We start from the raw sequence: 11779 nt of genomic DNA, 5'->3' as shown, positions 1-11779 counted from the left end.
TGCATGTAACGCGTGATTAAAATAATTACCAAATATACTTATCAACAAATTAAAAATAATTGTTTTTTATTCACAATAATTTGGGGCCAGGCAGAGTTCAGAGATCCGTTTTCCATTTCCGAATGAGGATTTAAGTGATTTGATTGATTTAAGTGATTTGATTGATTTAAACGATATAAATTCAATTAGTACATAAAGTAATTGACGATTGATTTATTTTGCATGACATTTGCCTATCTTAAGAACCTGAAGTAGAACAATATCTTAAATTTAGTAATTGTGACTAAATTTTATAAATTTTATTTTGTTCATAATTCACTTAAGCATATAGGTTGCCCCATTGGCGTCATATGATTGAATCACCATTTTATCGTAATAAACATAAAATATTCGTACATATGTAAAGCAAAAATTCAAAACGAATTTTCGGTTATTACGTGTCTTTTTCTGCCCATTTTTTATTTAAATTTAATTACAAGTGCGACTGCTGGATCGTTTAAATAACATTATCGCTTGGTATTATAGGAAAAGGCAGAGCTCTTAAGAGGGTGCTTCTGACACGTTGGTCTGCAAGAGATTATGCATGTGAAAGTTTAAGAGGTTCCAGGCAAGCTTAAAACTTTAAAATGTATCAAGGAAATCTTCCTTACCGTAACGGAATTGACAGTAAACCCTGTAATGCAAAAGTAGTCCTGGGATAACTCACGAATTTAAAAAAGCAAGGAACGGTGGTAATGGTTGTATGAAATATTTGTTTGGAAAGAATAAACAAAGTGCATGTAAAAAAGTATTCTTAGATAATCTCCGATGCAAGTGACTGCGACTGTTTCTGTGGGTTTTTTTAAATCTCGCTGTTGGCCTTAAGGGCCTTTACAGCGGAGCCCGGCCTGAATCGACTGCGACTAAAAGCTCTCGTTCTAATATATAGATAGTATCCGAGTTAAAAGAACGGCAAAGGCCTACGTTTTAATCAGATGTTTTTATTTCTAAATAATTTCCGATATTCTTGTAAATTTTTTGTGCTAATTTAAAAAAAATGAATGCTATAATTTTTGTGATAGAACTTATATAAAAACCAGAATATGAATCATTTAAAATATTCGTTCTTGCGAAGGAATTTAGAGATTATTTATTCAAACTTGGATATAACATTTCGCATGGCGGCTCTATGTAGTTACACCAGCAACATTGTTTGGACGAAAGCAGCTTTTCTTACTTAAAGAGGGTAAAAACTAAATACCTAGTTCATTTATGTATAAAGTCAAAACTAATAAACAAGATTTCATACGATTTAGTGTTAGTGTAAGTTTTAAAGCATACCTTATTACAGCTTATAAATAGTACTCGATTGACGTTTTCTTACCTAAGAAATACAGTCAAAACCGATTACGACGACATCGTTTTGAACACCATACCGGTTATATTGACCAAAATTAAAGGTCGCGGCGGTAATGTATTAGGTAGGTACTTAAAAAAACCGCAATCGGCTGTTACGACTATCGGTTTTTACGACTAAATATAAGTAGTCCCTTCCATGTCGTTATAACAGATTTTGACTGTATATCCAGACTTGATTAAATTTTACAAAATCGTGAGTTGTAATAATAACTTAGGAACTGACCACTTGCCAACTAAGGGTTTCCAAAAAAAGGGTTAGGAAAATAGCCGATGTAAGTCCATATCATAAAATACAATATATTGAAAAGGTTAGTACGCCGAGATTTTTACACCGGCTTTTTCTTTCGGCCTACACCCTCTGTCTTCTTTACCGATGAGTAGGGATGTCTACCAATACCGATTTAATGCTGTGGAATAAGTGATACCTGTATCTTATATATTATATTAATATTTTAGTAGAGCGGCAAAAATTAAATAGCCTACCGGAAAATTGTGTTTTCACTGAGCAACTTTTCAAAAAAACTATCAAATTAAAAAAAAATTGGCGAGTATATTTCTGTTAGAGTAGTTCACTTAATATTTCATCGTAATTATTTCTACCTAAAATGTAATCAAACAATAATCACAATATGTTAAATCAAAAAATCATCAGTGTTGGCCTAGTGGCTTAAACATAGGACACTTCCAGAGGTTGTGCATTTAAATCCTAGCCGATTAATCGATTTTTCTTTCTACGTTCAAACTTAACAATTGCTGATGTAGTGGACATCGTGTGGAATCCGGCATGTTTTATTCTTATGGCGTGGTTATAGTGGAGACCTTTCAAATACTAAACCAAGTATAACTGACGTATGTCATTAATGTTTTGACAATATGAAAAGATTTTGAGATTTGAAGTCAGTTAAAAATTAAGATAAAATTACTTTAAAAAAATATTTTATGAATTTTCATTCTGCAGTACTGACAATAGCATATTTTAAGGTGATAAAACTAATTACAACATTATATAACTTTTAAATCTATCTAAAACATATCATGTGTGATGAATAAATAAAACAACGTCATCGGTAATATATCTTTTATCTGAAAGTACACTTAATACACAATTCCTGTTATAAAACACTGCAACTTGACATTTTCTTCAGTTTGCAAACACAAAATTACTAATTTTTTATGCACAATCGAGCAAATAGTCCTATTGTGTGAAATTTGATCGGCACTTAGGAACATTGAAAACTTTTTTGCATCAACCCTACAATAGCATGTTCTTGACACATCTTCCATTGTTTGAGTTTCTGTTTCAGAATCCGAGTGATCGATTGGACCTAAAAAAATAAATTATAAAATTCCTCTTATTGAATGTTATATTAGAGCCCATACTAAGTGTACAGACAAAATTCCACTACTACTACACCTATAACAGGTGTGTTTAAAGTCCAGGAGTCTATTCCTTAAATCTTCAATGATATGTGTGGTCACTTAATTAAAAATAAATATTTGTTTGGTAAGAAGCAACGCACATCATGTGATTTATGCACAATGGTACTGTTGTAAATGTGAAAAGAATAAATATTAGAGAAACATGGGCAAGAATATTACTATAACATCAAAAACAACTTTTTAGATTTACTTTAACTTAATTTTACCATTTGAATTGAAGTAATAGCTAGAAGTAATATATAAACCATTTATTTACTAGAAAAAACTACTTAGAATATTATGTGTACACATGAAGTTTTATTTGTGTTAATTACCATTCAAACCAAGAAGATTACTGTGCTGTTTCCATGTAAAGTAGAAACTTACCCTCAAATGCCTCTACTCTCAGATCTTTAAACCTTGTAGACACTTTGGCCAAGTCAGTCTTTATCTGCAAAGTTAATCTACCTTCTGCAGATGCTCGTATCACAACTTCAGGGCTCATACATTTCATGCGGTCTATGGTTGTACGTAGTTGTTTTAATGCTGGCAGCTCTATGGAAATCTGAAATGTGATTATATTTAAAACTTTTTATTTACTTGATAAAACCATTTTTAGTATAATATCTATATACTTGACAGCATTTTGTTAATATAACACATACATAGGATAAAATCATTTAAACCTACAAAATATGCTTTTAATCACAATAAGTTAAATTCCTTAATCCAATCAGTTGCTTAAACAATCCAATTTTAAGTTATTCAAAAGTCAGTTTAAGTAGCAATGCAAAAATACCATAGCAAAAAAGTTATAAGAACAAATATTATAAGATACTAACTGATACTTCATATTCATGACTCTAGTCATTATATTATGTTGGATTAGAAACCCCTTATTCATAAAAACTAAATCAGTTAATTGGATTCTTTTGTTTTTATGCTAATTGATGATGCACATACTAGTGATCTTGTTGAAACAATGTAACTGGACTGAACAGTTTAGAATGATTAAGGGGAAACTGTTTAAGCTTCTTTACCATATATTAAAAATAATTAATAAAGGAAAGATATATGAAATACAATAATTTAAAAGTATTTTTTGTCTTCTGTAAGAAATTAACAAATGAACTTGAGACACTAAACATTTTAACTGCATTAAATTACTTAAGGCTAAATTATAAAACCTAAAATCACATACATTAGAAGAATACAATGAGTATACATGAAATGATATGTACCTACATCAGGATGAGGCACCCTTGGTTCATGGAACTCAGACCACATTTTCCTTGGGATCACAACCACAGGTATATCATGGGTCACTTGTCTAGACTGTTGTGATGTAGATGATGGCTAAACATTGAATAGTAAAATTAATTTTACACTTTATGTATCATTTTGAAATATTATTAATATACAACAAATTTTTAACGTATTAGTACTCAAATACAGAGGAAAATATGTGGTTTTACCATTTCAATTTCTAGTGTGAGACATGGACACTGCTTCTTAGTAAGTTTCATCTTTAAGCATTTAGCAGTTTTTAATGTTACTAGTGACTTAGATAAATTAGCTAAAACAAAAGACATTATAAAATTACACATTGTTTATTATAGTATATAATAGTAATATAAACAATTAGATAATATTTTAATGAGGTAATAAATTAATTTATAACTAAGCATGAGGCTACAATATATTGGCTATCGAATTCATTTAAGGACTATTTGGTATTGAGTTTAAATACCTGACACTATACCCAAGTAGATGTCTTTATGTTCATCATCTACTCCAACAATTTGATATTCTAAAAAAAAAGTTGATTGAGGCATTTCACACCACAACATTGGTGGAGCTGGACCGCTGTTATCTTCACTTACTATTAAATAAATTTTGTCAGGAGATAATCTAAGGATACATTCTTTGGACAATCTTGATATTGTTGAAACTATATCTGAAAAAAGATAATAAGAGCTTTGTGACTTATTGACATTGAGCTATTTCTGACTTATGATCAAGGTAATCAAGAATTATTTTCTAATAATGGAAACATATAAAACTTTTAAAAGATACATGTTTAGTTCAAAGAAATCAACAGTCAAATCCACTCACTAGTAAACTCTCGCATTGGTCCTGCGTCTATCATTACGGCTCGAAATTTCATGCTTATGTTTCCGTTTGAATTTATAGTGAAAAATTAAAATATCACAACTTCTTGATAATCCAATGTAGAGTAAAACTAAAACTTTAGTTTCTTTTTTTAAATTTTCATTTTCGCCGTTCGCGCTAAACATAGATAATCTGTGCACAGACTTACGACATGTCCTAAATCCTAATCTGTAGTAATCCATAAACATATCATAGATAGAAGTGACAAATATAATGCTAACTTTGGTCTTAAACTATTGTTTGAACCACCCATGGTTTTATCAATACTATTTAAACTAAGGATAAAAATTCTCCTGTGCGATAAGCATGTTTTTAGTATTAAATTATTATAAAATGAATTAAGGTATTATTTATTTTACGTGGGCAATAATAATATTTCATAGACAATATAGGTGCATTTCCTTTGAACATGGCGCTTCATGGAACGTCAATTCAATGATAAGTTTATTTACGGTATTATATATCTATCTCCCTTTATCGTGTATTGAATATCGTATTAGAAAGAGATAATAAATGTCCTCGTTTGATTGTAACGAATATTAACGTACGGTGAAATTTTTTGGAAAAACAAATCACTAGATTTTCGCGTGTAATGAAATTTCAATAAGTCAACACCAAATAATTTTTAACAAATAGATAGTTCGCTTAGCCTCATTTGTATATGTGTATTATGGAGGAGGATGCTAAATCTAAGTAAGTAAATGAAATAAGGCACGATCGATAACGTCACTTCATAACCACAAAATACGAAATAACTGCACTTTAAGAAGAAATTATCCCATTCACTATATGTTAAAATTAACTATACACTTTTCTGTTTTTAATTCATCACAAATAACTGGCTGAATAGCAATATTTTTAACGATTTTCTTGCATTCCAATAAAATCAAATTGTCGGTTTAACGTCTTTCTTATTCGATCTTTAAAATTTTATATTTAACGGCCCATTATTAATTTCAAATAATGATTTTGTCAACGGATATAACTGATTTTCATTGCATTCCCAATTACGTTACTCTATTTTCTTTGATTTCATAAGCTATTTATATTAACTTGCATTAAGGTGAGTTCAATGCCGTCCATGATTATGCAACAGCGAGTTCCAAGTCCTTAGACGCATTTTGTTGAGTATGATAGTGATTCGATATGCCTGTGATGTTGATAAAAGAAAGATATTTAAGATAAAACTAGGTTCAAAATTAAAACATTTACACTTATTTCGTAGTATCAATTTTTGATATGACCGGAAGTGCTAGAAAAGTTATTTGAAAATAACTAACTTACTACCAATACAAATAAATTTTATCGATATAAATTTTGTAAGGTTCTTAAAATACCTTGTACATATAGTGAGGCATTACGATTTTTAATAATGCTGCTTACATTAAAACAAATCGCTGATAAATTCGTATGTAATTTCAAATACAATGAATTGAAATTTTATGCAATTGTATTCAGTCAGCATTTTTTTATCGTGATATAAGTAAAACTAACTTTATAACTCGCGATTTTAAAATGAAAATGACCGTCATACAAAAATAAGGCAAGGTGATTTGTCTCTGTTGTTTTTGTACAAATAGAAATAAAATTGATTTAGCGATTTAAGCGCGAATGCGTCGTAACTTATTTTCGTATTATTACAATAAGCTTAATAGGATTAAATTATTATGGTTTAATGTATGGATATAAAATTAATTATTAGAAATAATATTATTTTACAAATCTGTAATGCTTTAGGATTCCTTTAGGCTTTTATCATCCATAATCTATGATTAATGAAGCACATTACCTAACATAATTTAAAGATTATAATAACAATAATAATGATTTTCCTAGTTAAAAAACATAAATCTTGTTTCTTGACAGTGGCGAGCAAGGAACAAAATCGTATCTTCAGTTTCAAATCGAGAGACTGAAAGTTTTAAAGGAAAAACTCAATAAAAGCGAAAAAGAAGATTACAATATCACCTTAAAGGAAGAACCGTGAGTACTTTGTTACGATACTATTGTTATTAAAATTAAAATGCGCTCTGTATATATTTTTTTTAATAATTGTGTATCAAGACCGAATTGCTCGATGTCTTTTCATAATCTTATACTATTCCAAATATAAATACAATTATTGCGATTCATTATTAAGTCATATATATACATCGAAATTATATTTAAATAACAGATATACAACTACAACAAAATAAATTATAATGTATTTAATACGAGGGGTGAAGCGGCCCTAACACATCAAAGGAAACGGGGAGGCAAAATAAAAGAACTGGCTGGTTTCCGTGCTTTGCCGCTTTGTTCAATGTTCAGTAGTCAGTCCGGCTCCGCGCGCGCTACGGCCGTATCCTGTCGCATCTGCGACCCCGGCCCAAATACAAAATAAGAATAAAATATTATCTATGATTATATAACTTTTTGGCGCGAAAACTATGCATAAATGTCATTTATTGACATGATTAAAAACACGTGCTAAAAGTGTCTTTTGTTATGATGTTATTAAAGTCTTCTAGGGGTGGTTTATTTCGTAACAAGTATCTTAATTAGTGTTTAAGCGATGCAATATCAAAATATTGAGGATGACGAGTTTGAATATCGGATTTTTGGTGAATCCTACAACATTCTCACGGATAATAAACCTGCCGGTCGCCGTAGAAAGTAAGTTTTATTTTGATTTCATTTGTTACGAAAGTTTTTCGATCCTTTGTAAAATATGATTTATTTTTAAAGATTAAAATTTTTCGCAACGATTCATATATATATATTTTCTAATATAGACATTGAAATGATACGGTAATATAGAAACATTTTAATATCTTTTACCCTCTCATTTTTAGTATGTAAATTATAAAGCCCATATCATACCTCTAATGACATGTACTAATATTTAAGTTTTAAGCAGTAGATCCTAGTTAATATTGCTTCCGAAAAAATAAATATACTTAGATAAATTTTCTTTTAAGTAGTGAAATCGAGTGTAAACTATTTAACGACACAGAAGGGTCTGTGCATTTTATGGCGTTATAGAAAGTCGTCGTTAAATGGAGAGAAGAAAAACATCAATAATCCCGATTTGTAAACAAAATAACAAATTTCTTAGAAAGTTCATATACATGATGCAGACAGTCAAGTTTATTGTGGGCTAGGATAATAAAGCAACATAAGAACGTACACAGCTGCACAGTTATTTTATAATATTAGCAACTTAAAAAGTACTTTATTACTCACTTGTTGTTGTTACTGAGAGTGGGTGTAATGCTATGTAGAGTGTATCATTGTATGGAAGACAAACTAAACCAACCAAAGCCAATTGATTTCGACACTTTAGAGAGTTTGTCATTAAATCGAGGGATGTTACATGGAGTCTACACTATATTTATAATAAGTTCTATCATATTAGGATTGGATTATTGCTAGCAAGTTACGAGTACTGCTAAAGTATTTGTTACTAACAAGACTATAGTGTTAGCAAATTAGACATTATTTGTAAGTACACATATAGTGTTTCATTTCTATCAAAACAATAACTTGGGTTGGAAAGTACAAGGTTGGGTTAGGGTTGGCTAATCTCCTTAATATAAGAAAACTATATACTGTCAATATTATGGCACCCTGTTTTTATATATGCCATTTTACATGTAAAAGTATGAATGTTTTGTTTAAAAATACATATTTAGTTTTGCAATTTTATTTATCATCATGTTATGTTGTTGATAACATACTACAGTGAACAATTTTGTTTAATTTTTTCCTGTCAGCATGTATTTGCTGTTACATAAAACATAAAAAGGCAGCTTCAATTCTGTTATTAGTTATAAAACAAACTTTATATATATATAGAATGTTGTTTAACTTTAACTTTTGCTTAAAGTATTTTTTCCGACTACTTTCTCAATTATTTTATATTATAGTTGTCAATAAATATAATTTACGTTAGAATGATTGATTTCCTAATAATTATATTGTGGATGTAAGACAAAACCTATTGTAATACAATGTATTGTTTATTTAAAGATATAGGCTTATCTATTTTACAATGTTTTAAAGAAGAATGTTTTTTGAAAAGAGTTTTAGGTTATTTCATAGCCATCCTGATTATTTTCTAACACACAATGAATTGACCCAACATCTCAATGATGTGTGTCATAATGAAGTAGTTAAGATGATGATTGCTTATTATACAGAACCATGTGCAAGTACATATAGATTTTATTTATACTTTTGTTATCAGTAGCCACATGCAATGTGTTATACATAGAAACAAAACTAAAAAGACCCCTCATTGTGGTTACATGAGTGAATTCCATTGTAATCGCTATTGCTCTAGGTTAAAGTATTTATTCATACTTATAAATATAATACTGATACATTATTATGAATTAGTATTATGAATAAATACAATAAATTGGATACTTTATTGTGATAGCTAAAACTATACATTTATATATTCTTAAATAAGACATTTTATTCTTATGTTAAAATAGCATGCTTCTCCACAAACTCATAACCTCTCTGTATTAAGGCAAATGAGCTGAAAACTACATACATACATAAAACTACATCATGGCCTCACATTTTTTTATATAAACATTCCAGTTTTATACTCTTGTTATCTGCTTCAATAAATACTAATTGACATACACTTCCAAAATCGCAAAACCTGAGCCGGAATTGTCATATAACCGGTTCGAAACATGATAAAAATAACCCTGATAAATGGTGTTCATACCGTATGCCCGTTATGTGAACCCCAAGTCTCTTCAGACCTCTAGAGTCTAAGACTTAGGATTCTCCTTAAACTCGAGTGAGACACGATTAAGGGTCCACACTAAGTAGTAAGTATGACTCACGTAATTAAAAGTATTGCATTTGGCATGCGGGAAGTATGGTAGTGCTAAGTTTCGACTATACGTCAAACCATTAGACTGGCTGTTCATATTACAAATCTGTTTATGCGTTTATACTATTAATATTAATGTCGCGCATACTTGTTGCTGATATCCGGAGTCTATATCAAAAAAACCAGTCGTAATTATGACTCGTAGATTATGCCATAGAGATTTACCCGGGTGGTTGGTACGAAACTTAATTTCCTCGTTCAAATTTTGGTAATAGTTTCACACTTTAAGGCCATAAACTTGAAAGAAAACAGCGTGCTTACCTGTGAAATGAACAATTTAAAAATCGTCGGTAGCGAAGACATAGTCTAGCTTTTAATATTCATAACCATGAAAGTTGTAAATTTTAGACAGCTTCTTCGTTCTGTATCAACAAAAATTGCTCTTTTTTATATATTTTCTTTGGCTTCCCGGCTATATTGTCGTCGTATTAAATAACTCATATGCGTATAGATATCATTCAAAAAACGTATTTTAGTACTATTTATTTCTCTTAACAACTTTTTGTATTGTATTTGTTTATTGTGTCTTAAGATTTGTTCAACATTATTTCTTACAGTTAAATTAGTCTATTGAAAATGTTCACAATGTTAAATTATTTATTTCTGAATTCTATGAGTCGCTAATAACCATTTGCCATTACGAATCGTAGACCTACCCATCAAATTTGAATAAGCGCCGGCCTTCAACTCTTATCCTGCGTGCTTACCGAAACCTTGAATCTTAGCAAGGTCTCACGTACCGAAGGTACCTTTAAGGTTTTTGCTTAAAGTAACATGTTTTCGTGTTCGAGATTAGTATTTATTTTAGGCGAGTGATACGTATTTAAATACTTCTACATATAAACATAAAGTCAGGAAATTTCCAAAATGTTTAGATTAATCCTGTCTCTGATAGACGTAATTCCTTTATATCCGTTTTAGAAGTCATAGAAATAATATTGAAAGTATGCACTTACCAACTTTTTTTGCGAACTACCGAACTACGAGTTACTAATAAAAATAATACCACTGGTGATTTTAACATAATAGAAGATTCTTGAACTAATAGAATTCCTGATGAACGAGATAATACATACGATAGTGATATGTTTTCGTGTTTGAAATTAGTACTTGGTTTAAGCGAGTGATGCAAATTTATATAAAACTTTTATATATCAATAAGATATATATACAGATCTGTAAAATATACATAAGATGCTTAGATTTATTATGTATCTAATAGATGTAAGTAATTCGTTTATATCTGTTTCAGAAGACATAGTAATAATACTGAAAATATGTAACTACCCACCTTTTTAGCGAAAGTTGTCTACCCAAAATTATAATAAAAATAATCAAAAATAACAGGTGATTTTAACAGAATATGCAGCTTCTAAGAGTCTTCTTAAATAAATATCTCTATAAATATCTGTATAAAATTGATAAAATACATACAATAGAGATTTTAATTATTGTTCTTTTATTGCCTCAATTAATATTGAAGTAGCGGGACAAAAAATGATGTCGCAAACAGAATTTATTAATGTTACGGCATTATGAAGTCATGCCCAAGATCGGCATAATTTTAAGCCACCTTGTTAAGCTATTTCAACATTTCCGGTCATGAAAACGAGTTATCACGTTATTTATTGAAACTCATTGATCTTCGTTAAATAGGAAAATATGAATGGAAATTCCAAATTTGTTATATCCGTCTCTAAAACATGTTTATTTGTTGAATCTTATTCGCCATTTTGTAAAAAAATTACAAACACATTACGGAAACATTTTGCGAAACTAAAAAACTTTAATTAGCATTACGTATTCCCATATTATTACCGTAAAATGTCTTCATGTGAACATGTAGGTTGACCCCTTCCTAGGGGTAAACGACCATTGACTGAGGGTGGC

The 11779-nt window shown here is 29.8% G+C and overlaps 2 protein-coding genes and 1 long non-coding RNA gene across 6 annotated transcripts in view; 2 read left to right on the top strand and 1 right to left on the bottom strand.

The window, feature by feature from the left end:
* The first annotated feature begins 2336 nt into the window (after positions 1-2336).
* LOC123710946 lies at positions 2337-2983 on the top strand. Its single transcript, XR_006753881.1, has 2 exons — positions 2337-2379; positions 2703-2983. It is a non-coding gene; the product is annotated as an uncharacterized LOC123710946 (long non-coding RNA).
* Positions 2463-5112, bottom strand: LOC123710945 (checkpoint protein HUS1). The gene is made up of 6 exons (XM_045663286.1): positions 4933-5112; positions 4568-4774; positions 4293-4393; positions 4063-4173; positions 3205-3382; positions 2463-2723 (listed from the first exon to the last, which is right to left on the bottom strand). Exons 1-6 carry the CDS (start codon positions 4982-4984, stop codon positions 2494-2496), a joined length of 879 nt encoding a protein of 292 aa, XP_045519242.1. The 5' UTR covers positions 4985-5112; the 3' UTR covers positions 2463-2493.
* Positions 5113-5496: 384 nt separating this feature from the next.
* Positions 5497-11779, top strand: part of LOC123710877 (transcriptional activator Myb) — a 47981-nt gene continuing 41698 nt past the window's right edge. The window contains exons 1-3 of one of the 4 annotated variants that reach the window (XM_045663156.1): positions 5497-5682; positions 6856-6972; positions 7537-7647. In XM_045663156.1, coding sequence (XP_045519112.1) covers positions 7547-7647 — 101 coding nt within the window. In that variant the 5' untranslated portion in view covers positions 5497-5682; positions 6856-6972; positions 7537-7546. Of the gene's footprint in view, positions 5683-6855; positions 6973-7308; positions 7648-11779 lie in introns of those variants that run through there. The other 3 variants (XM_045663155.1, XM_045663158.1, XM_045663157.1) reach the window with 3 other exon arrangements.

This window comes from Pieris brassicae, chromosome 6, assembly GCF_905147105.1.
Source record: "Pieris brassicae chromosome 6, ilPieBrab1.1, whole genome shotgun sequence".
Lineage (NCBI taxonomy): Eukaryota > Metazoa > Arthropoda > Insecta > Lepidoptera > Pieridae > Pieris > Pieris brassicae.
This window is presented reverse-complemented; position numbering and strand designations above follow the sequence as displayed.

Excerpts from the sequence above, each read along its gene's own strand:
- LOC123710945 (XM_045663286.1), bottom strand. The coding sequence starts at position 4,984 with ATGAAATTTCGAGCCGTAATGATAGACGCAGGACCAATGCGAGAGTTT. Across the intron at positions 4,394-4,567 it reads CTACTTGGGTATAGTGTCAG|CTAATTTATCTAAGTCACTA; the intron begins GTATTTAAACTC and ends CTTTTGTTTTAG. Across the intron at positions 3,383-4,062 it reads CAAGGGTGCCTCATCCTGAT|ATTTCCATAGAGCTGCCAGC; the intron begins GTAGGTACATAT and ends ATCACATTTCAG.